This window comes from Spea bombifrons, chromosome 2, assembly GCF_027358695.1.
Source record: "Spea bombifrons isolate aSpeBom1 chromosome 2, aSpeBom1.2.pri, whole genome shotgun sequence".
Lineage (NCBI taxonomy): Eukaryota > Metazoa > Chordata > Amphibia > Anura > Pelobatidae > Spea > Spea bombifrons.
In genome coordinates this window covers 90,516,845-90,543,629 of record NC_071088.1, presented here as the reverse complement: position 1 = coordinate 90,543,629, position 26,785 = coordinate 90,516,845, and the positions used below count along the sequence as shown (strand labels likewise).

The 26,785-nt window shown below is 41.7% G+C and overlaps 2 protein-coding genes across 4 annotated transcripts in view; both read left to right on the top strand.

Annotated features, from left to right (window-relative positions):
* CDC16 (cell division cycle 16) overlaps positions 1-8,308 on the top strand; it is a 12,271-nt gene extending 3,963 nt beyond the window's left edge. Inside the window, exons 8-18 of the mRNA XM_053455123.1 lie at positions 616-749; positions 1,172-1,251; positions 2,315-2,364; positions 3,201-3,274; positions 4,261-4,386; positions 4,741-4,893; positions 6,072-6,135; positions 6,878-6,939; positions 7,068-7,203; positions 7,369-7,459; positions 7,577-8,308. Of these exons, the coding sequence (XP_053311098.1) occupies positions 616-749; positions 1,172-1,251; positions 2,315-2,364; positions 3,201-3,274; positions 4,261-4,386; positions 4,741-4,893; positions 6,072-6,135; positions 6,878-6,939; positions 7,068-7,203; positions 7,369-7,459; positions 7,577-7,845 (1,239 nt within the window). The 3' untranslated portion in view covers positions 7,846-8,308. The remainder of the gene's footprint in view (positions 1-615; positions 750-1,171; positions 1,252-2,314; positions 2,365-3,200; positions 3,275-4,260; positions 4,387-4,740; positions 4,894-6,071; positions 6,136-6,877; positions 6,940-7,067; positions 7,204-7,368; positions 7,460-7,576) is intronic.
* A 3,341-nt stretch (positions 8,309-11,649) lies between these two features.
* On the top strand, positions 11,650-26,148 carry UPF3A (UPF3A regulator of nonsense mediated mRNA decay). Of its 3 annotated transcripts, none has more exons than XM_053455129.1 (10): positions 11,650-11,973; positions 13,965-14,071; positions 14,713-14,819; positions 15,333-15,431; positions 22,749-22,859; positions 23,199-23,254; positions 23,333-23,491; positions 23,771-23,931; positions 24,361-24,655; positions 25,359-26,148. In XM_053455129.1, exons 1-10 carry the CDS (start codon positions 11,821-11,823, stop codon positions 25,509-25,511), a joined length of 1,401 nt encoding a protein of 466 aa, XP_053311104.1. In that variant the 5' UTR covers positions 11,650-11,820; the 3' UTR covers positions 25,512-26,148. The 3 variants fall into 3 exon arrangements, with proteins under 3 accessions (XP_053311104.1, XP_053311102.1, XP_053311103.1); XM_053455128.1 differs by having other exon boundaries at positions 11,653-11,973; positions 24,361-24,599; XM_053455127.1 differs by lacking the exon at positions 25,359-26,148 and having other exon boundaries at positions 11,652-11,973; positions 24,361-24,772.
* Positions 26,149-26,785: the final 637 nt, after the last annotated feature.

The following is a 26,785-nucleotide window of genomic DNA, read 5'->3' as shown; positions in this document are numbered from 1 at the left end:
AGATATGTATTTATATACATTGTACATGTAATACAGCGGACTACAAAGTCACATTAAACAAAAATAACCCAAGTTATAAAGTGATAAGATGTTGGGGCTGTAGGTATTGGAAAGTGGTTTGGGATAAAGTAATCCTAGAGACTTGCTCCACCTGAATGTTATTTCACCTTCTTCCACCATTCTTCAGCCTGTTTCTGCAGAATATTTAACTTTCTCCTAAATGATCTCTAAATGTAAGCGTATTTTTTTCAAAGTGTGTATATATATATATATATATATATATATATATATATATATATATATACACACATTAAATAAGGTAGCAAGCTCATAGTATTCACATGTTTCTTAATCTAATGGATAAGAGCAGCCAGCTGGCACCACTGTGTCTGTTTGGCCCTATAACATTCACAATGATTGACATGGCAGCTGGAGAGATACATATGATATACACATACACACAGCAACACCTAAGGCTGATGTACTGTGTGTATGTGTGTGTGTATATATATATATATATATATATATATATATATATATATATATATATATATATATATATATAAACATTTGGTTTGGGGTTTTGTATGTTTAACACAATTAGTTTTTTTGCAGTACAATAAACCCAGTGAAACGGTAATTCCAGAATCAATAGATGGCCTTCAAGAAAACCTGGATGTGGTTGTATCTTTAGCAGAAAGACATTACTACAATTGTGACTTCAAGATGTGTTATAAACTGACTTCTGTGTGAGTAGTCCTTGCTTTACTCATATCCTCCTATGTATTTAGTGACTCAATAGTATGTCGTATGTACATAGATTAGTTAAAAAGGATATATCATCATCCAAAAATAGTACAAAACCTTGGACTGTAGTCTTTCAATTAAAACATTACTCTTGAATCCAGAAGAACAGCCCCTTTCTCCTTGAATCTACCATATACCTGGATTTATGTAAGCCTACAAGTGCCTAGCTTTTTGCTCAGCGATGGGAATAAGGAAGCCATAGTGGCAGAATTCCCAGTTAGGACACAGGACTAGAAAGAAGTATTGCTTAATGATGTATAAATGTGTTTTAAAATAGCACAGTATAAAATAAAACAGCATGTGTTATTTTGTAATATTTTTGGTACACACTTACATTCTAAATTTGGATATTTTTCCCCCCCAGAGTAATGGAAAAAGATCCCTTCCATGCAAATTGTTTACCTGTACATATAGGCACTCTAGTAGAACTGAATAAAGCAAACGGTAAGAATTTTATTATTTTGTGTGATGATTGACGGCTGTGGAAATCAGAGGACAAAAATGTTTATATCGTGAGCAGTGGCATTCTAGCAACCCAGTACCAGCAGTGTGACAGAATAAGGGTTTGACACTTGACAGGGTTTAGAACCGGTTTAACCTATGTGTAGGGCCTACTGGGGATATGTCCTGGGAATCGTATATATGGATGCATTAGAACTAAAATAAACTGAGGATGCCTGCTGATGTTTTGGAAAAGGCTCGTCAAACCCAGGTCACCATGGTTACAGGAAATAACTTCCTGACGCCTAGGGTTTTGCAGGACAAGGGGTAGCACTGGCTAGGGCCACCATCAGGAATCTGGCTGCAAGGGCGCAGTGAAGCATTATATACATTATGTGACCCCTAGGTAGGTCTCTGGGAGGTGGAGTAGTGTATGCATGTGTTTGTGTGTGTGTGTATGCTGTACTGTTAGAGTCGGTATGTATTTTTGTGTGTGTGTGTGTAAATGTATAGTGCCAGGGTTTGTGTGTCTACTGTATAGTAGTGCCAGATTCAGTGTTAGAGTTAGTGTATATATTGTATATAATATATGTATAATGTTAGCGTGTGAGTGTATGTTGTTGAATAGTGTGTACATGTGTGAGTGTGTTAGCTTGTATGGTTGTGTGTGTGCGTTGCTTTGTGGCATTAGCATGCGTCTGTCAGCATATAGTGTTAGAGTTTGTGTATTAGTTTATGGTGTTAATGTGTGTACATATGTGTATAGTGTTAGCATGTGTGTTACTGTAAGGTGTTAGTGAGCATATGTTGGCGTTTGAGTTTTAGAGTCTGTAAGTATATGTTTGTGTATAGTGTTACCATAAGCATGTGTCTATGTGAATGTCGATGAATGGTGTTATTGTGTGTGTGTCAGGGGTGAGCTATGGGTAAGTGGCACCTGGGAACGGAGAGGTGAAGCAGGAGACTGACGTAATAAATTAATGTAATAACTTGATCGGAAAAAAACATCTGGCTTCTCCTAGGTCCAAACCAAATCGCAAGTTAATGTTTTTTTTTATTTTGACAGAGCTGTTCTATCTTTCACATAAATTGGTGGATTTGTATCCCAACAACCCTGTAAGTATTTGCAGTTTTATTATTGTTATTAAATGCTGTTGCCAAATGTTATTTTTTGCCAAAGTAAGTATTATTATTATTGATAGTTTGTTTTGAAAGAAGAAGCAGCTTTCTACAAAGAAAATTAAAGGATATAAAATATGATTTGTTTAAAAAGTCATTTTTTCCCATTTCTTTTAATGCCTGGATGCAGTTCTGTGGGAACCAAAGATACCTATTTTGTTATTAGATGGTCCGGTGGGTCCTAGATTTAGGGGCTGCAATCCAGATTTCTCTTTAGTAATCCTCTGCCCACTTTAGAACGGACGCAGGCAGACTTAGTATTATAGGAGTTGTGTAGTTATCAGCTACTACCTGCCTGTTTACTCAGCTTACGCTAGATAATATTTTAAAATTAGTCTAGTTTTGGAACAAACACATTAAAGGGGAATCCCACCAAACAATTTTACTGTCAGTCTTTTTAAAAGCAAGATTTTAAAATGTACTTTCTGAATTAAATCAGTTCTGGCTGATGATGTTTTCAGGCTGATACCTATTAGCGGTTTGTATGTGTTCCGTGTCTGTCATATTAGCCAAGTCTACTAGACAAACATCCTGACTCCTTCTTATACTGCCGGCGGTAAAGAACAGCCTTAATAACCCCTTGACTAATTAAAGTCTTTATGAGAATTGCCAGAGAGAATCAGCTTAGTGTGGTGTGGAGCAGCGAAAGTCACATCGAATGGCAATTTACAGGACTGTAGATATGGCCGAGATTAAATGAATGTAATTTCCGATGACACGACTATAATTAGTTCCCTCATGTAATTGGCTTGTGTTTTATTGATGGACTGTAGGTATCCTGGTTTGCGGTAGGCTGTTACTATCTCATGGTTGGACATAAAAATGAACACGCCAGAAGATATCTCAGGTAGGCCATAAGTGATACGTATTGTCGATTCGGTAGTCTTCATTCACTAAGTGCTCTGAATTATTCGTAACCCGTGACCGGTCCCGAGAAGAGGTGGATTGAAACTTTGTACTTTTGTACAATTTATAGACAAATAATAAATGTGTTTCATGATCTCCTTCAATTTCCCTTTGTGTGAATAAATCATTATTGTCAGTATGACCTTTCTGTTAACACCGACCAAGATGTATTGTTTTGTGTATATTTCATGGTTATATCCAGGAGCAACCTCAGTGACAGCCTCTTCGCATCGTTGGGTTACTATATTTCCCTGTATATGGATAAATTCTTGTTTATCTGAGGGACTCCCCTTCCATGAGAATTATAGCCTTTACACCCATTATTATTGGGAAATATCGATTGGAAACACACCATCAAATACAAATTTTCAAGGCATTATGTCACTATATGTCATTTTTTTTAGCATTTATATAGTCCCTGGCTTCTCCACCTTTGCAGACATCATTATCTGTCATGGTTTCCATTAGGAGGACATTGTTGTGTTTAGTGCTTAAACTTTACCAGGCTTATTCACTTACAGAAGCACAAGAGCCCTGTTTTCATGTTAAGTGCATATTCCCTCCATTTAACTATATGCAAATAGTTACGCTCTTTTTAGTTATAGGAGTTAGAAAGTGAGACTTCTGGCCAGTAACTAAAGAGTGTCTACTTGAACTCGTATGCGGTAAAATCAAAATGGTCTTCAATATGCTTAAAAGCATATTGAAAATACAATGTTGGGGACTAGACTGTTTAGATACAAAAATGTTTCTTAAAAGCTTCTTTTTATGTGATTAGCCCTTCAGGGAAGAAAACCGAAATGGCAGCTCTGTTAAGGTTTAATTACCTAATAGGAGAGAAAATATGTATATTAATGTGTGGTTACAGTGTTTTTAGGTTGGGTTTTCCCATTATTATTCATCGTGGGCATTGTGTTTGTTTTTCAGTAAAGCCACCACATTGGAGAGAAGCTATGGGCCAGCGTGGATTGCATATGGCCATTCTTTTGCAGTGGAGAGTGAACATGACCAGGCTATGGCTGCTTACTTCACCGCAGCACAACTAATGAAAGGGTATGCTAATCACTGACAGGGCTATCAACATACAGAAGTGGTAGAGGCTAAAATGGCGAGGGGAACTAATTCTGCAGCATAAAGTATGGGGGGGGGAATGTCTCCAAATTGTCTTTCATTTTCTTTTTTTGGAAATTGGCATCAATGCTTTATGAAATAGCCTATATAGCTTTGCACCTACTTTATATGACCTGATGAATATACTAGGTATGTGTATATATATATAAATATATACCTAGTGTAAATAAAATTTAATATAATTTTCTGTGTGTTTTCCACAGTGTAGTAGAGGAGCGTGCCAGACACTTGCAATATAGATGCCTTCTGTGCTGTTCATTACTGTTCTTCTTGCAGGTGCCATTTGCCAATGTTGTACATTGGATTAGAATACGGGCTAACAAATAACTCAAAGTTGGCGGAGAGGTTTTTTAGTCAGGCCTTGAGTATTGCTCCAGAGGATCCTTTTGTGATGCATGAAGTTGGTGTGGTTGCATTTCAGAATGGAGAGTAAGTTGTTAAATGTCATATGTATATGTCTAGGTACATTGCGGATGCATACTGTCTACACTATCATGATCTTTCATCTCATATCTAGGCTTGTAAACACAGCCTTTGTTTATTAGCTTCCGCATTCTGCTTTACATTTTGCCTTGTAACACTGCAAGGGTTAGCCAACATGCTGACTTTTTTTTTCTATTTTTTTCTACTATCTGTGTGTATTGCAAAAAGCTGATATTATTCTATAAACTCACACAATATTAGATTGTTGCAAATGTTGCAAAATAGTTTTTGGTCCATTTGTTTTTTGTTCAGACAAAATTGAGGGCTTTTTCAGTTTGTTGCCATTTACCCCCATTCACTCTCTCTCTGCCATCTGCTTCCATAATTGTTGCAATATATCCATGCTGTTTGTTAATTCTGCTAAAAAAAAAACTCCCATCAAATGTTAAAATTGAGGCAAACTGTTAATTAAAACTTACATGCTATACATAAGACTTGTGCATTCTGATTCATATGAATTGCAAATTTGATTCGGTCAAAAACGAAGCAAAAAGCTCAGAATTTTCACCTGAAATTAGTGGGGTCACATTCATTCGCATGTCTCTAAATTTTTCCCTACCTTCTCTGCTGACCGCTTTCGCATCTTCTTCTTCATCTCGAATCAGAGGAGTGGATGATACCGAAGGTGCCTTAATTTTCCATCACTTGAGACCAATGTGGCAGTGCTTGGGGTAACATCTTCGCCCATCGTCCAATTGGGGGTGAGGATGTTGCCATAAACGACATTATATTGCCCCAAGTTCAAGTGAGTGCAAAATGACGCCACTTTCGGTTATGTCCTCTTTGCCATGTGGAAGATCGAGTAGAGTACGTCACTGCAAGCGCCGTCATTTAGGAGGAAGTTCTTGTGGAGATGAGGATGAAGATGGAAGATTGGAGATAAAAGAAAAGATAGAAGATGCGGAAGTGGTTGGCAGGGAAACATTTAGAGAGAGAGAGAGTGAGTGTGAATGTGGACACTGGACAACAAATGGGCAGGGAACGGAATTTGTTGTCCAGAATCAAATGGGCCAAAAACGTGTGAATCAATTTTTGGCCTATTTGAACATGTCTACTCTACATTGTGCTTTTCTGTGCAGGGCTTTGTGATCTTTGTTTGATTGGCACTTTAATACATGTTACAGCTGGAAGACTGCAGAAAAGTGGTTCTTGGATGCTTTAGAAAAAATTAAAGCAATTGGAAATGAGGTTAGTGACCCTTTGCCATCAGATACGAAGACATGGTTGCAAACGTGTGAGCAGGGCCATCATTACCTTATGTATAAGTATGTCAGCCTGAGTTTGTTGTGTAAAGATCAGCAGAAATTGTTGGTATAAATAATAAGTGATACAATAGGGTTCTTGCACGGCCAGCTTTGTCTCCCTGAGTGTCGTAATAAAAATACTATTATAATACATCAAGCCCATTCTTGTTTTTAAATGTTGTAATCTGTTTTAAGAAGCTTTGTCTGTTTCAGATAATATTAATAATAGATTTCATCCTCTTTACCATAAAACACATTCTGCCCAGGGTGATTGGGACCCTGATTTCTGTACATGTTTTAAAACAGAGCACCATACTCAGGAGAGTTTCACATTCTGTCTAACATATTTTATAAGGCATTCTATAGGGCTGGTCCTACATAATGCATGTCTATATCAGTGTCAAGGAATATCTTCACATCATCTGTTCTTTGCACAAGGGGAAAGTTGCCATTCTTGCAGGAGGGTAGTCACTGGGATTGGACCTGCGTAATTGCATAGTGATTTCTGTGAGCTGAAATGTTTAGTTCTCCTAGAGATCTCAGAACAATCAACCAGGTAGAGGAGATATAAGCAAGTATCAGACACATTGCTGTCGCTAAGCTGAACCGTAACTTCAACTACAAGTGCCTGTGAGAAGATTAATACAAAGGTATTTTAATAATGTTCATGTTTTTTTCCTTTGAAGGTAACCGTGGATAAATGGGAGCCTTTGCTAAACAACTTAGGCCATGTATGTAGAAAACTCAAGTAAGTCCTTGCCTATCTTTTAGGATTTTTTGTATCCTGTAAAACTTTTATTTAAAAAAAAAAAAAAAAAAAAATTCATTCCGTTATTTCCTATGTTGTTTTTCATTTGTATTTGCTTATTTTTGTAGAAAATACGAGGAGGCCTTGGAATATCACCGTCAAGCCTTGGTGCTTATCCCACAAAATGCTTCAACATATTCAGCTATTGGTTATATACATAGCCTGATGGGAAACTTTGAAAGTGCAATTGACTATTTTCATACCGTAAGTTTTCTGCTGGCTTTTGCGTGGCGTACAGTTGGGGGCTTTAAAAATAGCTCTTGCTAACTGTAACAGGACTTGAAGAGTCAGAGGGCCAAAATATGTTATTGCAAGTGTAGTGTCATTAAAACTATTCTTTATTCTTAACATATGTTATTCTTGTAACAGGCTCTTGGCCTTAGGAGGGATGATACGTTTTCCGTCACAATGCTCGGGCACTGCATAGAAATGTACATTGGCGACTCTGAAGCATATATTGGTGAGGCCTCTCAAACCATGTTCTTAAACATGTTTCTTCTCTGATTCCTGTCTTTCATAAAAGGGCTTGGGAATAAACTATTATATTGGCATTTAAAACCCATTTTTATCTTCCTAGGAACGGAGATTAAAGAAAAACTGCAATGCTATGACTTTGATGTCCACACAATGAAAACCCTTAAAAACATAATTTCACCTCCCTGGGAGGACAAGGAGTTTGATTTTGAGCGCCAGTCCCTTGACGAAAGTGGCATCATGGCCTTGGAGACTTCTCAACTTCTGCCTAAATCTTCAGATACCAGGTCTCCTATAGAAGAGGCCCTCGAAATTGAGATGAACGAGAGCGATATGATGCTGGAAACCTCTATGTCTGACCACAGTACATGAAGCTAGAAGAACATGAGAGGTTACGTTGGACTCTGCAGAATCCTGTCTGGAATCAGACATATGTAAAACAGACTGGGAGTATGACTCTCTACTGCCAAAGTAGTATAATGCTGGCCTCTTGAGTAGACAAAAGGGGAGGGCATGTCAATCTCTTGTGAGATTTTTTTCGTTTTTACAGATAACAGAACAAATGAATGAACTTCACCCATTACACTTTTTTTTTAAAATAAAAAAAAATATTTTTAGTATGTCTTTGAATAGATATTACAATTGTAATAAAGTCATGCAAAATAAATAACACGTAAAAGAACAAAAATGCATGTGAATAAATACATGTTAGTGTATTGATGTCAGTGACAAACTATAGAGCTGATAATGTGAATATTATTGGGATTTCTGACCATACAAGTTGCACCGGTTTTGTTCATCGTCCACAATAAAGAGGAAAACGAGCAAAATAGAAGATATGATTGCTTTTGAACTCTTACGTACGTGTATATATGTGTGTGTGTGTGTGTATATATATATATATATATATATATATATATATATATACATACACACAAATATGTTATAACCAATAGTTATGCAGTTGCATATAAATATAATTCAGATTTTCTTTTAATAAATGAGTAGACGGGCAACAAATGTTACCAAAGATATTTAGAATAGCTGTGAGCCATACATTAAATATTGTACCTGGTGATGCCAAGGACTTGTGGCTGCCTGCACTTTTCCTGTAGTGTACACTGTGTGGCCAAAAGTATATGGACACCCCTCCTAATTATTGAGCTTAGGTGTATAAAATCATGCCCGGTGCTGTGAAAAAGCTTTGCATATTTGTCACACTTTAATGTTTCAGAAACAAAGTGAAGGTTTTCCAGTGGCCGAGTCAAAGTCCTAACTTGAATCTGATCGAGATGCTATGACACAACTTTAAAAGGCAGTTGATGCGTAAAAACCATCCAAGAGAATATTCCTCCGCGGGGATGTAAAAGAAGCGTTGCCGGTTATTGCAAATGTTTCATTGCAGTTGTTATTAGGTTTAGCGGCAATTACTTTTTCACATGGGTGATAGAGGTTTTCATGAACTCTTTACATTCAATAAATGACAAGGTTATTTAAAAGCTGCATTTTGTGTTAAGTCTTATTGTCATATTAGATATAGCTAATTATATGATCTGAGACACTGTAATGTGACGATCAAAAATAGGGGCAAATGCTTTCTCACAGCACAGTCAGCATGCCATCTCCGTAAACAAATGGCAGTTAAATCGGTTGTACTAAAGAGCTTGGTGACTTTGAAAGTGACATTGTCACATGATGCCACCTTCGCAGAAGTTTGTGATCTTTCTGCCCTGATCCACCGTAAGGGCTATTCATATGAAATGAGTTTTTAGGAGTACAGAGTGATGTACATGCGCAGCATGTAAAAATTACCTGTTCTCAACATCAGCGCAAGGCCTGTGCGTTGGGAGCTTTGTGAATGGGGAGCAGCTGCGTAGAAGCCAAAGATATCTGCACAATGCCAAGCGTCGGCTGGAAGGGTGTAAAGCACGCCGCCACCGAAAATGGGTGACATGTTTCATACAAAGCTAATATGAGAAAAACATCCTAATTGGTTAATTCGGTTACTGACATCATATTTGCATTTCTTTTTATCATAGCGCTATTGGCTATTTCAGTCATAGGATGTGGTAATGAATAAGTTTATATAAGTATTGTGCTTAAGGGGACGGAAATGCAAATTTTTATTGCCAATTACATTTAATATGATGTTTTAATGAGCAACTTGAACAAACTAACATTTTCTGGCACGGAAATGACTGGTGTTTGGTCAAGGCTGCTTCAACAAGTTCTTTAGTGTAGGGAGTAGGGTTGCCATATATATATATATATATTTTAGAAAATTACGAACAAATGAAGTATTTATGAAGTGTTGGGTGAAAGAGCATAGTCACTAAGAAAAGGTAGAATGTTTAGAACAGGGGCGTCCAACTACATCTCCCATAATGCTCTTTCAGCTAAGGGGCTGGCTGAGGAGGATGGGAGATGTAGTCCTGCAGCAGCTGGAGGGCCGCAGGTTGGACGCCCCTGCTTTAGAATGATTGCTTAGAATATACACGGTATTTACACAAAAGTAATGATCCACCATACTTTTTTTTCTTTTTATACATTTGTATTTGTCTTTAAAACATGATATCGGTCGGGGAAAATTCTGCTAAGATTTAGCAGCCAACAGAAAAGTTACTATTTAGGCAGTTCAGGTCTCCAGGTACCCGGTGATGGGGAATTCAGTTTGCCTGCCGAGGTTATTAAAGTTAGATTGACGTGCGTGAGTTCTCTAAATTAACTTAATGCAGAATTATCACTTCCTCAAAGCTTTATAAGTTTTGCCCCTATGAAACGTTGGCTAATTCTGACAAATCCATCATTTTTAATGACATTTGGAGTTCCGCTGCAGGTACGACTTAGCTGTTCGCTTGGCATTTACGACAGAAGGTAACCAATGGAGAATTACACACGACGTAACAATACCTTTTTGCTCTGATGAAATGGAAGTACATCACACATCAAGTATATTTAAGATTACTATTTTTTTTCTCCTTAGGGTCCCATAAACCCAAGAGCCACCCCAGTCGTTAGTGGCAGTCTTGATATAAGATTTTAGGAATATTTAGATAATTTCTATATCATTTTTAAAATGGTCCCCAGAAAAGTGATCTATGCTGCAATCCAGAGTTGATCAGTGCTGATATTTTCTTGTTTTTTTCTATGTTTAATCCTTCATTCTGCCCTCTTTTCCTTTTCTTCTCTCAAGCTCACTTTCTTCTTTTATCCAAAAATTGCCAGGGTATGTAAGAAATACACATTTTTACACATTTGCTTTTCAATTTTATTGTGCCGATAAAAATTTCATTTACAAAATGCCATCTATTTGTGTTTCAGACATATTTTTGTGTGAAACGCAACAAATAAAAGGATATGATGAGTAACGACACGGCAGTGCCCATTGGAGCCATTAGTTGCAGTTAATAAAATCAAATAATTTTAAAGAAAGTATGTGATCATCAGTCGTGGTCTTATGACTAGTTTAATGATGTTGGCATCTAGTGCTGATGGACGCATTGAATTTAACTGCAGAAAAGAGCCATTTGACCCATCCACTATGCCTGTTTCTGCTGATCAGTCTTTGGCCTCATCCCAGATTCACATATTTAAGTTCCCTCATTGTATTAACATGTACTACATCTACTGAAAGTACATTCCACATATCTACTACCTTCACAGTCGATGACATCCTTTGTTTAACTATTACTTTGAGTGGGACCCATACCACAGGAGAGCAGAGACCAAGCACTCGTATAAAGAGATCCTGACGGTAGGCTATCTGAATCAAGCAATTGATTTCAGCACCCCGGATAGCAGCCATCCCATTCGCGGGCTTCCACACATACGTTACTCATTCATTGAATACGCGAACAGGATTTACATTATACAGAAAATGGGACACTTTTTTGTCGAGTTTAAATAAAGTTTTCCCTGAATTCTACCTCAATTAACCAAATACTTGCTTCGAAAAGAAATATCGTTATAGCGTGTAATCGTGTAAGCAGTATTTGTTGGCATGCCTTCTGGCTCAGTTATGTATTTTATGCTTGTATGATACCATGTGCCAGTATGGGGGGCGCGCGACCCCGGGTGCCCACTGTATGCCTGCCTCTGGGTAGGTGACGCTGATGTGCTGCAGCGGGAGCGCGCCGAGACGTGCACGCGGGGCGGGTTGGCGCTGCCCCAGCATCTCGCACTATAAGCAGGAGGCGGGCGCGTGCACCAGGCAGCGAGCGGCACCTGTGCAGGTAGGGAGCGCGCCGCGGCTTCAGAAGGGGACTCGCGCTGCTGACGGCGGTTGCTGCCCCGAAAGGATCGGTGTCTGACCTGGCCATTCTGAGTGCTTGCTGCCGAAACTCCAGCATGAAAAGCGAAAGGGAGATCCCGCCTGTCGTGCAGAGGGGAAACCGGGAGAACCGGAGCAGCGACAGACAGAACCGGGAACTGGAAACCGTGGGGACAGCGGCCAACATCTGCACGAAAGCCAGAGAGGAGAGGAAAACGGCCCTAAGCAAGGTGCTCTCACACTGAGATCTGCCTCACGGACACGTAGTTATCACATAACGCTGACCCTGTATATATAACACATACTCTGATCGATGCGCGCGGATAAGCGCAACTACGCGTGTGTACATAGAGGCATCACATACACACATTGTGTACGCCGTATACTGGAAGTACACAAGCTTGTTGTGGTATGTATGGCACAGCAGCTGCCATTGGATAGACAAAGTCATGTGACAGCAGCTGTGCTGTTAGTATCTGCAACATACCCCCCCATAGACTATTTCATTATAATCATCATTATCTACCCATATATATGTGTGTGTTTAACCAGTGATGGAAAGAAACCTAATAATTATGATGATATATATATATATATATATATAAATATATATATATATATGTCCGCATATATATGAATGTATGTTTACTAAAACACGTACTTAGCACTTTACAGCTTGCTGGCATTTTGATGTCCTTCCCTGAAGAGCTTACAGTCTAAGTACAGTATAGTCTGCGTGTTTTGATTTGTGTTTAGTTCTTTTTATATTGTTGATAAATCTTTTGATTATTTATAGAGGTATAATTATCTGTTTGTTTATTTATACCTACACACATAACGATGTTATCGTATGAAGCATAACGACATTTATGTTTAGCAGATGTTTGTGCATCCCTCATGTTGCTGAAGTCAACCTTTGGTTGATCCTATCCCTGCAGCACCATGGACAGCGTTTGATCTGTAACTGGAAAAGCAGAGAGCTTAATCTGTACATTAAAGGGTCCAAAGTTTTTTTCCCAAATCTGTAAAGCCTTCATTTGGATTTTTTACATTGTTTGTTTACTTTTACGCTGTTTAAAATGCATACTTGATAGATATCGCACTAAATGAATGTGTGTTAACATTAATTGAGAGAAGCAACACACATGTATTAGGGATGTATATATCATGTGAGAAGCCTCCCAGGATCGGATTAACAATGGGGCAAAAGGGGCAATTGCCACTGGTGGCAAGGGACCCTCACTTCCTGCTTGTCGCAAAGCAATTTACGCAGGTGATACTTCTCACTACTCTACACACAAAAGCTTTTTTGGGATTTGAAATGCTCCTTTAACCCATTTAACTCCAAGACACATAAAAATCTGTCTGTTGTGTCACTGTTTCCGGCTGTACCAAAAAGCAACATGCATACAATGTCTGTTATAAAACCATTCATCTTATAATAATTTATTGATTGATACGAAAGCCGAAATCAATAATGGGAGCTATCGGGCAACATCCACGCCTACCGAGCAGCTTTTAGCTGTAGCGAGCCATAATAGGATATGCTGAGTATATAAGTGTAATGGTAAAGGATACATATTATACTGATACAGAATTGGTCTATTTCGTTATTATATTTATTATATATATATTCTTTTATGCAGTGTTTGTAGTGTTTCAGTTGGTGAAGTTGGGAATGACTATATAACTATAAATTTACATATATATAGTAAAAGGAGAAACTTTTTAATACAAAGTTATCTGATAGGTTTAATAAAAAAAAAACTGGAATGATGGGGCATTTGCAGAAACCGCAGTTTTTATCCGAAATAATAAAACTAAATGTGTTCTATGTCTGACTATGTGACCCCCAATGATGTTACAGTGCTAATAAACCATAGGTGTCGGTTTTGCACATAAATAAGCCAGTGGTGTGATAAGACAAAATTAGATTTCAGATGTCATCAGCGACAGCATTAAAGGATGGGAACCAATAAATATTTGGGGGACCTCTACACCACGGGGGGCTGCTGGTGTCTCTGGAACCCCAAAGAAGGGAAATTGATTATAACGCTACTGTTTGCCGCCAAGTTGCCAAACGCACTGATTTCATTTCAGCTTAATTTGGCATGAAACATCCGAAACATAATGCAATAAATAATAAAAGTCTAATCATTTGTTGTACATGAAAAGAACAAAATGAGCTGATCAGATCTAGTAACCTGTCGTGTTTTTCCAGGTGGTCATTCGTCGTCTTCCACCCAACATAAGTAAAGAACAACTGGAGGAGCAGCTGCACCCGCTCCCAGCACATGACTATTTCGAATTCTGTACCGCCGATCCCAGGTAAGCAGAGCTGTCTATATGACAGAGCAAGAGATTGCGAGAGGCTCGCAGTACACCGAAGAAACAGAGACATCAGGGGAAAAACTGAGCAAATCTGGCTTTAGTCACCATAAAACAGGGCAAATTTGTGTAGATAAAGCAGAGAACTTGTAGTCTGTTATACAGCTGCCCTTAGAACAAATTTCTGCCAAGGTCCATTGTCCATAATGGCTCTGGAGATAAAAATAATAAATGATATTAACCCCTTAAGGACAATGTGTTGTCCTTACACCTATTAAAAACAATGCATTGTGAGCCCATACATGTACGGCCTTTGTCATGAAGGGGTTCAAAGTAATAAATACCAAATATGCGTATTGATTTCCTATTGTATGCCATTACATGTTTGCCCTGCTGGTGTCTGATTGATATCTCTCTTGCTGCTTAGCACAGATTTTATCCTGTTTACTTCTTTATACATAACTGTGGTTCAGGCTTCATTCCTTTTATCTGGAAAACACTGCCTTATGCCCTAGTATATCACAACTTATTCTTCTTCATCTAGCTGTTGCATGACTCTATACAGAAATGTCATGTTTCTGATATATATGGATTATACACCTATTGAGTCAGCTTTATAACTTCCGTTTTTCTTATTGCAGTTTATACCCACACCTTTACACAAGAGCCTATATTAACTTCAGGAATCCAGAAGACATTCTTCTCTTTAGAGACAGATTTGATGGATTTATCTTCATTGACAACAAAGGTAAATATGCCTCGTAATAATTTAGTTTATTTAATGGCCATACAGAACACCACACCCTCCACATGATAACAGTTCATGGGTTAATTAGCTGACAGTAATAGTCTGTGAAGTGTATGGATTGTGATTAGCCCTAGCTAAAAACAAATATACTTGACTGGGTAAATATACCGGTATATCCTTTTCAACCCGCTCTGTGTGTAAATGTTTAAGTGTGTCATCCACAGTATATTTTATGATGTACTAAAGTTGCAAAGCCTTTATACAGAGATGTTTATATACATATAATAATGTTACCCATAAATCTATGATACAAAAAATAGATACACATTTGAAAACACACCCTTATTCATATATATACTGTAAACATATTGTATATTGCATGTTGTGGTAAGAGTGTATGATAGTTACTGAGTAGCAAACTTTGTTCTAGCAACAGAAAAGTTTGCTACTGTTTTTTTTTTACTTGTGTCTGAGTTATATTATTTCAGATTTTTTTTTTTTTTTTTTACCTAGGTCAGGAATACCCCGCTGTGGTTGAGTTTGCTCCTTTTCAAAAGGTTTCAAAAAAGAAGCTGAAAAAAAGAGATACAAAAGCTGGAAGCATTACGGATGGTAGGATTTTTTACCATTTTTTAATGCTTGTGATAGCATTATCCTACTGAATTCTTTTTCTTGCTGTCTTATGTGCTTAGTAAGAAATGGAGTGATACGAGTGTAGCGAGGAACAGCTGGTTGAGATTGGGTTTGTGCTTAGGAATTTTGCTATTACTCAATGCTTGCTCCATGATTAGTATGTGATAATACTTGATATCACTGCATGTATTAAATAGTCAAGAACATGTACCATCACATGTTTGCGACAGAGGATTTATTTTGTACTTGAGTGTAATTAAAACAGATGGTTTGTATTTGGGTCACAACCATGCTGGAGGTATCTAAGGATTTTGTACTTGTAAGATGACTCTTGGCAGGACTTACGTATTTAGACACATAGTGTAGTGAGAAAAGACAGATAAGGAAAACCACCAGCCTCTATCCGCCATTAAAAATTCGGATGCATTTATTTGGATGAAAGCATCTAGTCTTTATCCAGTCGTTATTTGTTAAACAAAATAAAGGACTAATCACATCTAAGATACAACAGCAATTGAATCACGCTCAAAAAGCACTTGTTATTTGGTCTTCAACACTAGTACTGATACTCTTCTCTGAAAAACCCATGACAGAGAGAAAAAAAATAAAATATAAAATTAGTGTTGCTGTATATGACTTAGAAACATAACGGGTCGAAATGCAGTCAGTGAAGTAAACAAAGAAATCACATGGATCCTATGCTAAATGTGTTACGCCGGATCAGGCACCACAGGTGGTGGACCCACGATGCAGAAATATCTCCAAAAACAAGCCGGGATCGAGACAGGCAGCACAGGAGCGTGGTCAATACAATAGCCGGGGTCGGGGCAGGCAGCACAGGATCAAGGTCAAATAACAAAGCCGAGGTCGAGACGGGCAGCGCAGGATCAAGGTCAAATAACAAAGCCGAGGTCGGGACGGGCAGCGCAGGATCAAAGTCGAATAACAAAGCCGAGGTCTGGTACACGTGGAGATCAATCAATAAACAAGAGCACCCAGAGAACATTAACATGGACTCGTTGAACGGGCAAGGAAACAAGGAACCAGGAAGGTTTAAATAGAGCCAATGGCGGGAGAGCAGGTAAGATGACGTCATCGCGACCGGCGCAATTAGCGTCGTCGCGATGGCAACAACGAACAAAACTTCCTGCCTGTGTTACCTCCGTGAAAGACGCGGAGGAGCCACACAGGCAGGGGAGGTAAAACAACCTCCGTGGACATGCAGCGGCGATCAAACACTTGATCGCCGCCGGCATGTCCGCGGCAGTACACAACGAGATCCTCTCTGCCTGTGTTGCTGCCGCGAGTGACGCGGCAGTGCCACACAGGCAGAGGAGGAAAAACAACCTCCGTGGACATGCAGCGGCGATCAAACACTTGATCGCCGCCGGCATGCCCGCGGCGGTAAACTACGAGTTCCTCTCTGCCTGTGTTGCTGCCGCGAGCGACGCGGCAGTGCCACACAGGCAGAAGAGGTACTGTTCGGGTGCCGCGAGCATGTAGCGGCGGATCGGTTTTCCGATCGCCGCTGATATGCTGCGGCAGCCCGAACAGAGCTGTCAGGAACCGGGAGGCGTGCCTGCTCTATACGCACGCCCCCTCGTGTGCGTGTAGAGCGCACGTCAGTACCCGAGGGACGCCGTGGGACCCCGGCCGGACAGGTAGGTGTAACACAACCCCCCCTCCCAGGAGCGCGCTCCGGGCGCGAAGGACCAGGACGGTGAGGGAATCGGGCATGGAACCGGGAGACACAGAGAGGCGCGTGCACAGCGCGGGCAGGAACCCAGGTCCGTTCCTCAGGACCGTACCCACGCCAATCGAGCAGATATTGGAGGGACCTGCGGTGCCAACGGGAGTCGAGCACGCGGCGGACGACGTGTTCCTCGTGACCGCGAACAAGGACAGGGGCAGGAGGACGAAGGGACACAGAATAGCGATTAACCACGCAGGGCTTAAGGAGAGATACGTGGAACGTGTTGGGGATACGCATAGACGGAGGAAGAGCAAGGGACACGGCAACCTCGTTGACGCGACGGATGATGCGGAAGGGACCGAGAAATCGGGGACCAAGTGTCCTACTGGGCTGACGTAGTGCGATGTTCCGTGCGGACAGCCAGACATAGTCGCCGACCTCGTAGCGAGGAGGCGCAGCACGATGCTTGTCAGCAGCAGCCTTGCTGCGGGTCTGGGCCTTGGTCAGCTGGTTGCTGAGGGCTTCCCAATGGGCACGCATATCGGCAACCCGCTCCTCGACGGCAGGAATGCAAGCACCGCGAGCGGCAGATGGCGGTGGTAGGACAACTGGATGGTATCCCAAAGCGGCATAAAACGGCGAACAACGTAAAGATTCGTGGACAGCGTTGTTGTAGGACAACTCGGCCAAGGGTAACAGAGACGACCAGTTGTCTTGGCGTTCATTGACGTATAAGCGCAGGTATTGTTTTAAGGTCTGATTGGTGCGCTCCGTCTGGCCGTTCGATTGCGGGTGATAGGCTGAGGACAGATGTGTCCGGATGCCTAACTTGCAGCAAAGAGTCCTCCAGTATCTGGATACAAACTGGGGACCCCTATCCGATACTACGTGGAGCGGCAGGCCATGCAACCGCACCACGTCTCTGATGAACACATCTGCCAATTGGGATGCCGTGGGTAGCTTGTGCAGGGCAATAAAGTGGGCCTGTTTGGAGAACCTGTCAACCACAACGAGGATGGTAGTGAACCCTTTAGAGACAGGAAGGTCGACAATGAAGTCCATAGCTATATGAGTCCATGGGGTTTTTGGGACGGGAAGAGGCAATAAGAGACCAGAAGGCCGGGTGTGCACGGATTTGTGACGAGCACATCGGGGACAGGTGGCAATGAAGGCGTTGACGTCACGTGTTAAGGACGGCCACCAAAAGGTTTTCCGGATGTGGTACTCTGTTTTGCGGGCTCCGGGATGGCCGGCCAGAGGTGGGTTATGACCCCAGTGGAGGACAGCATCACGAAACCGCTGTGGAACGTAGAGGCGGCCCGAAGGAGGACGTTGGGAAGCGGAGATGTGCGCCTGTTGCATACGGATCCGATGCATCATGGAAGAAGATAAGGCAGAGATGACGCGTGCTTGTGGAATGATGGGTTCCTCTTGGGTGAAGTCACGATGGCTATCGAATTGACGGGAGAGAGCGTCTGCTTTGACGTTTTTACTGCCGGGCTGATATGTCATGACATAATTAAAGCGGGTAAAGAACAAAGCCCATCTGGCTTGTCGAGGATTCAGGCGTCGAGCAGATTCTATATATTGTAGGTTCTTGTGGTCCGTCATGACCACAACAGGCAGTTTGGTACCTTCGAGTAGGTGACGCCATTCCTCAAAGGCCATTTTGACCGCGAGTAGTTCTCTGTTTCCCACATCATAGTTGCGTTCGGCGGATGAGAAGCCCTTTGAGAAGAACGCACAGGGGAGGTATTTGGACGTAGTCGGGTTTCGTTGAGATAGAACAGCCCCAGCACCGTTCTCTGAAGCGTCCACTTCTAGGAGGTACTGTAAGGCAGGATCTGGCCGTTGCAGAACGGGAGCTGAACAGAAGGCTTGTTTCAGTCGCTCGAACGCTTTCACGGCTTCCACGGACCAGTACTTGGGATTAGCCCCTTTTTTAGTAAAGGCGATAATGGGCGCTGCGATGGAGGCATAATTGCGTATGAAGCGCCGATAGTAATTGGCGAATCCCAGGAAGCGTTGAACAGCTTTTACGGTATGTGGAATAGGCCAATCGAGGATAGCCTTCAACTTGCTGGGGTCCATTTCGAGGCCATTAGCGGAGATGATGTATCCGAGAAATGGAAGGCTGTTCTTTTCGAAGTCGCATTTCTCGGCTTTGGCATAGAGGCTGTTCTCACGTAGTCTTTGCAGAACAGAACGTAGATGTATCCGATGGGTTTTGACGTCAGGTGAGTATACAAGGATGTCGTCGAGGTAGACGACTACGTGGGAGAGCAACATGTCTCGGAACACATCATTAACGAAGGCTTGAAACACGGCAGGAGCGTTACAGAGGCCGAAGGGCATGACCCTGTATTCATAATGACCATATCTTGTATTAAAGGCGGTCTTCCATTCGTCGTTCTCTCTTACGCGTACTAGGTTGTATGCCCCTCTTAGGTCGAGTTTGGTGAATATGGTAGCCCCCTTCAATCTGTCATAGATCTCCGTGATTAACGGAAGAGGATACCGGTTTTTTATGGTAATGCGATTTAGACCCCTGTAGTCTATGCATGGTCGAAGGGAGCCCTCCTTCTTGGAAACAAAAAAGAATCCGGCCCCTGCTGGTGAGGAAGAGGGTCGGATGAAGCCCTTCTCCAGGCTCTCTTTGATGTATAATTCAAGGGCCTCATTTTCGGGCTCCGACAGGGGATATGTGCGCCCTCGTGGTGGCATGGTACCCGGCAACAAGTCTATGGCACAATCGTAGGGCCTGTGAGGGGGTAGGCGTTCTGCCTGTCTTTTGGAAAATACGTCCAGAAAATCCCAATAATGTTTCGGCACTAGAAGCTTGGGGTCAGTAGGCTTGATTTCCAAGACGAGGTTCACCCGAGTGCAAGGTAGAGAACAAAGGCGGTGACAGGAGGGACTCCATGCAAGTATCTCGCCTGTGACCCAGTCAATGCGAGGGTTGTGCAGCCTTAGCCAGGTGAACCCCAGTATCAAAGGGGCATGAGGCGACTGTATGAGTTCAAACGTGATGGTTTCTCTGTGGGTTGCTCCAATGTACATAGTAAGCGGACTGGTCTCTTGGGTGACCACTCCCCGACCTAAGAGACTACCGTCCACAGCAGTCACCACAGAAGGAGTCTTTTTGGGACGTAGCGGTAGCCCGTGTCGTACGGCCCATTGTTCGTCCAGAAACACTCCAGCCGCCCCAGAGTCTATGAAAGCGTGGGTGACCACAGAGTGGTCTAGCCACCTAAGCGAGACGGGTATTAACATGCGTTGAGGAGGAGAAATGTTCTTAATGCTTAGGGGTTCTCCTCCTTTGGCCCCTAAGCTCTTTCGTTTCCCGGACGTTGCGGGCATGTACGTAGGAGGTGATCCGCTTGACCGCAGTAGAAACAGAGTCCTTGATTCCTTCGTCGTGTCTTTTCCGCTTCGGTGAGGTGACGTATAGTGCCGATCTCCATGGGTTCCTCGGTGGGACGGCTAGGAGTGGTAGATGGAGAATGAGGACTGCTATGGGAGGAAAACGGCCGATATCGCCTGCCTTTGTCTTTCTCCAAGTGTCTTTCCTGAATGCGCTTATCCACGCGCAAACAGAGGTTGATAAAGTCCTCCAGGTCAGATGGGGGGTCGTGGAACAACAGCACATCCTTGATCTTGTCATTGAGACCTTTCCGATAAGCGGCTCGGAGAGCGCCTTGATCCCACTGGAGTTCACAGGCAAGGGTACGGAATTCCACTGTATATTGGGCTAGAGTCTTATGTCCCTGTTGTAGCTCCAATAAGGTGGTCTCCGCTGTTTCTTTGCGACCTGGCATATCGAAGACTGAACGCAGGGCTGCCATGAAAGCTGGGCAGTCATCCATCAGGTCAGAGTTCTGCTCAATAAGGGGAGAGGCCCACAGCAGTGCTTCACCCTTCAACAGGGAGATAATGAATGACACCCGTTTGGAGGATGTACAAAACGCCCGTGGATGGTTACGGAAATGCAGCAAACATTGGTTAAGGAACCCCCTGCATTCTTTAGGATCCCCAGCATATTTGTCCGGAAGAGGCAAGCGAGTGGTAGCGCCTCCTTCCTCTGGGCTGGGATCCCTAGGTAAGAAAGACGGTCTGGCAGAGGGAGCGACAGCCAGAGACCGTAACAGTTCAGTCATGGTGTCCAGTTTGCTGGATAAGGACTGTAATTGCGAGGAATGCGACGTAAGAAGCTGGTCCTGCAGGTCCTGGCGGGAGAGGACGTTAGCCATTTCTGCGGGGTCCATAGTATGGCCCGTTCAATGTGTTACGCCGGATCAGGCACCACAGGTGGTGGACCCACGATGCAGAAATATCTCCAAAAACAAGCCGGGATCGAGACAGGCAGCACAGGAGCGTGGTCAATACAATAGCCGGGGTCGGGGCAGGCAGCACAGGATCAAGGTCAAATAACAAAGCCGAGGTCGAGACGGGCAGCGCAGGATCAAGGTCAAATAACAAAGCCGAGGTCGGGACGGGCAGCGCAGGATCAAAGTCGAATAACAAAGCCGAGGTCTGGTACACGTGGAGATCAATCAATAAACAAGAGCACCCAGAGAACATTAACATGGACTCGTTGAACGGGCAAGGAAACAAGGAACCAGGAAGGTTTAAATAGAGCCAATGGCGGGAGAGCAGGTAAGATGACGTCATCGCGACCGGCGCAATTAGCGTCGTCGCGATGGCAACAACGAACAAAACTTCCTGCCTGTGTTACCTCCGTGAAAGACGCGGAGGAGCCACACAGGCAGGGGAGGTAAAACAACCTCCGTGGACATGCAGCGGCGATCAAACACTTGATCGCCGCCGGCATGTCCGCGGCAGTACACAACGAGATCCTCTCTGCCTGTGTTGCTGCCGCGAGTGACGCGGCAGTGCCACACAGGCAGAGGAGGAAAAACAACCTCCGTGGACATGCAGCGGCGATCAAACACTTGATCGCCGCCGGCATGCCCGCGGCGGTAAACTACGAGTTCCTCTCTGCCTGTGTTGCTGCCGCGAGCGACGCGGCAGTGCCACACAGGCAGAAGAGGTACTGTTCGGGTGCCGCGAGCATGTAGCGGCGGATCGGTTTTCCGATCGCCGCTGATATGCTGCGGCAGCCCGAACAGAGCTGTCAGGAACCGGGAGGCGTGCCTGCTCTATACGCACGCCCCCTCGTGTGCGTGTAGAGCGCACGTCAGTACCCGAGGGACGCCGTGGGACCCCGGCCGGACAGGTAGGTGTAACAAAATGTCCTGGAATGACCCATCTAAAAACCCTACCAGTTGCTTACTGTCCTGGTCAGCATCAATATGGTGGCCCGTCCTGGAAGCCAGTAAGCTATAAAACTCTGATGAAAAATGAAATGTTGGTTTCAAGAGGCACAGGGATTGAGAATGGGTATGTAGTCTCTTTGACTGCATACCCCGCAGATGAATATCTCCTTTAAATAATTTTTATAATTTTATTATGTATTGGTCACATGGGTCACTGTTGTGTTCACTACTTGCATACATGTTTATGCAAGAGACACATTATTATTGATGATCAGGACATTTATCGTCATCATAATGCCCTGCAATTACTATTATTTTTTTTTTTAGATCTTGAGTACAAGAAATTCCTCGAGAACTATTGTGCTGATGAGGAGAAAATAAGTGCCAATCCAGAGACTCTTCTGGGAGAAATTGAAGCAAAAACAAAAGAACTCATTGGTGTGTTGCTGTGGCTCATGTTGTTATCATGTTATTATTGTACTAGAAATCTTTGCTGTACTTTAAAAATCACATTATTATTTTTTTTATTCTTTCGTCCTTTTTTTGTCAAATATTTTTATAATCGATAGGTCAGGTTTAAACTGATTTTAATCAGATTTTAGCTAGGGCTATTTTTGGGTGGGTAGTAGAATTGTTTATATATTGTTCTGATTTTGCTGTTTTTTTCTCAGCTACAGTTAATCAGTTATCCATGAATTAGTTTTCCTGTTCTCTGAACTCAGTTTCAGGCGCCCTAGTACTAACATGTGTTTATATTTATGTGTATTTTTCTGTCAGCGAGGAGAACTACACCCCTGTTGGAGTTCATCAAAAGCAGAAAGTTAGAAAAGCAGGTAAGAGCATATTAAAGCAACACCACAATTTGCCGTATGACCCAATCTTGTAAAACTGAAACATATTTTTTTTTTTAGAGAATGAGAGAAGAAAAAAGAGAAGAGAGGAGAAGACGGGAATTGGAGAAAAAGCGCTTGAGAGAGGAAGAAAAGAGGAAACGTAGAGAAGAAGAAAGGCGTAAGAGAAAAGAAGCCGACAAGCAAAAGAAAATATCTGAAAAGGAAATAAGGGTTAAGGTATTATTATTATTTAGTGTTTGAAGAGATAAGGGAAATGTACTTGTAAGTTTAAAATTGTGGAAAGCTCTAGCTGTCATCGAAAAGTTAGCAATGGGGGTGGCCGACTCAATAATTAGGAAGGGACGTCCACATACTTTTGATTATATAGTGTGTGTGTTTGTGTGTATATATAGTAGAAAGTGTCTGTTGTGTATTACCTGATTCAGTACCTTGTTTCTGAGCTATTAAATGCATTTAATCATTTTTGATGACTGAAAAAAATCTTTGCATCTTTAGCTTCTTAAGAAACCTGAAAAGGGAGATGAGACAAATAGTGATAAACAGAAGGCGAACCTAGAGGAGACTGAGGGAGAAGAAGCAAAATGGGAAAAATCCTCTCTATCCGAGACTATAAAAGTGCGACCATTTGAAAATGTCATCAAGGAACTGAAAGAAAAGTAAGAATATTAATGTTCATAAAAAATCTGTTTACACTTTCATTGTATTTTTTGAAATGTAATATTAATGAATAGAAATGACAAACTATAGCACCTGTATCCACTTTTCAATATAACGGACGGGATTTCTGCAGGAGTTAGAAAACATATGTTTTGTGTTTCATGTTGATAAGCTGTTAGGAGGTAGGATAAAAGGGAAAAAACTTTACATGAACTGACATCCTATATTGAAGAAATAATCACATGATTTTCAAAAAAGATGTTTGTTTTTTTGTGCTCTTTAATATAAATCTCTGTGAGTGAAATTCTAGCTGGCTTCTTTATTTTCTGCCTGGCTCTTACATCTGACTTAGATTTTTTCCAGCCCTGTATTAATGCATTGTTTCCAAGTCAGTGAGGAATCCCTGTATAGCAATTCTTCTGTCACAGGACACAGAATGACAGTGACAAGGAGCAACGAGATGTCGACAGGAGATTCTGTGACAAAGAACATGAAAAGCCAAGATATCGAATGGACGATGGCAGAAAACCTAGACAACATTATGAGTATGACAAGTTTATGAGGAAGAACGAAGATGACCAGAAGTGGGGCAAGGCGTACAACCAAGACCGAGGCAAGAAAGGGAACCACAACTCTAGCCTTGCAACGGATACAATAGACAAACTGGGTAAAGAGGACACGTGTGATGACATGGCATCCAAAAAGGAGCGCATAAGAAATAAGGTTCTTTTATTCTTTTAGGATAATTTCCCATTAGCCAAACATGCCTCAGTAATAAGTTTGCTTTATGCAACAAAAAAAGTGCATAAAGAATATTTTGATTGATCTAAGTGACAAAGTAACATCAAGTAATATCAATAAAAAATAAGTTATTTTACTAAGTTAATTGGTTTCATTTAAAGTTTTCTACATAACATTAATTGAGGCTTTTCGATTTCATGAAGAAGTTACCTTATTTCATAAAAAAAAGTTTTGCAGTTTTCTAAGAACTTTCATCATTCTTATTTCCATTCTTGAATTTATCATTTGTATTCAGTGGAAGATAAACAGAATTCCTTATCTCTTTATAGCCATCAAGGTCTGGTGTTTGACACCCCTAACCCATCGTACTATTGTGCCAAGCTACGTTTTAACGGTTGTTGGTATCATTACTGACCCCACTTTTAAGGACATCTCTGAGTAGGCATCCCCTTTCCATATCACCTAGCGAATGCAGTCAGTCACTGGGGTGGTTTTGAAATGTATAACTGGAATTCTAGCTGCACTGGAGGAAACATTTTAATCCTGAAAGGGAGGTAATATAAAAAAAATATATATATATAAAGTTGTCTGTATGCTATGTTCAAAGCAGCATTGTCAGCACTGGGAAGGAATAACTGTGAGTCTATTGTTATAGTAACAGTTAATTATGACTTACCCCGTGCAGGATCGTCCGGCCATGCAGCTATACCAGCCAGGACCTCGCAGCCACAGAACTACAGGATGTACAAATAAAGGTGTTGATGAAGAATTCTACAGAAGGAGTGATACAGAAGTTTTAACAGGACAAGCTTTGCAACAGAGCGAAGAAGCTGGGTGAGATGTGAAAGACGCACGGAAGAGAGACCAGGTGCTGGTTCCACAGGTGTACTCAGGGGCCTTACACCTAGAGACAAAAGAAGCTGAAGCCAGATTATATTTGCCTGCTTCATTCTTTCCGTGGAAACGAGCAATAGTGAATATAAAAGCATCCCCCGAATTAGTGTTTTACTTCTCCTTCCAGTGCCAAAAAGCTCCCAATAAACCGCACTAATGCTACAGTGTGAAGGTGGTTTGTATTTTTCTAGATTAAGTCATTATAAGGAGATACGTTTAACTGAATAATGCATCGTTTATTTAGTTTAGATAAACCACACATGCCGTTGGAAGGACTTCATACTTATTTAATCTGTCATACATTTTGGTCTGTTGTAGACAGCTTGTATGTTAGCAATAAGAACAACTAAATTCACTTGGTGGATTTTATTTTTGGCAATCTAGTTTCTCAGCTGTACCCACACTTTTAGTAACAAGCAAGAAATCAGATTTCAGTGGTCTGCAAAGCCATGTTTTTGGGAGTGCAGTAGATGGTACTCCACATCCTTGGCTCCTACATGATTTGTCTATTCCACATCTGCAGTCATCAAGCCATCTTATCTTCTTGAAATCCTGTGGGAGCCCACTTTTGTCTTTGCCACACTAAAGTAGTTGAAGTAAAGATGATTATTTCAGTAGCTCATGAAGTACTGGTATCACAAGTAAGCTGTAGAAGAGCATTTTCCTTTTGCACTAATGACCTTAAAGAATACTTGTGGTTCCAAATGCACGTTGACTGTACAGTAACTGTTGATGTTAGCTATTGTGTCAAATTGCCCTTAACCATTCTAACTGGTTTGCACCAGAGAAGGCACTCAACTGCATCTGGGTATCACGAAACCTCTTTGATGGGAGGGTAAAAATATGGTGGGATCGAACGTTTGAATGTTTTATTTTCTCTTAATCTCAGCCTTGATTCTCAGAGCAAAGCGAGACTGTGCCAATGCATTGACAGTGCAGCCTAAACCTACCCTGCAGTACAGCAGTGTGATGTGGCAAAAAAAGTGTTTTAAAATTCTGTAAAAAACATTTTTCGTTAACTGGTTTAGTTTCTGGTTTTCTGTGTGCCTGACACTAAAAAATGCCTAATAATTCCCAAGTAACCTAAGACTAGGTTACTACAGATGTAGATTGTGACACTGTTCTTTCCAGGCAGTGGTCCTACTTGGTCTATGTACAGTTGTCCAGCAATGGACGCTAACTGCCTGTGATCGCCCTCCTGTGTACTGTTGATTATAG

What these genes read in the sequence shown, in the direction of transcription:
- UPF3A (XM_053455129.1), top strand. Translation starts at nt 11,821, where the DNA reads ATGAAAAGCGAAAGGGAGATCCCGCCTGTCGTGCAGAGGGGAAACCGG. An exon ending in GGAAAACGGCCCTAAGCAAG is followed by an intron (nt 11,974 to 13,964) that starts GTGCTCTCACAC and finishes GTGTTTTTCCAG; the next exon opens with GTGGTCATTCGTCGTCTTCC. An exon ending in AAAAACAAAAGAACTCATTG is followed by an intron (nt 22,860 to 23,198) that starts GTGTGTTGCTGT and finishes TTTTTCTGTCAG; the next exon opens with CGAGGAGAACTACACCCCTG.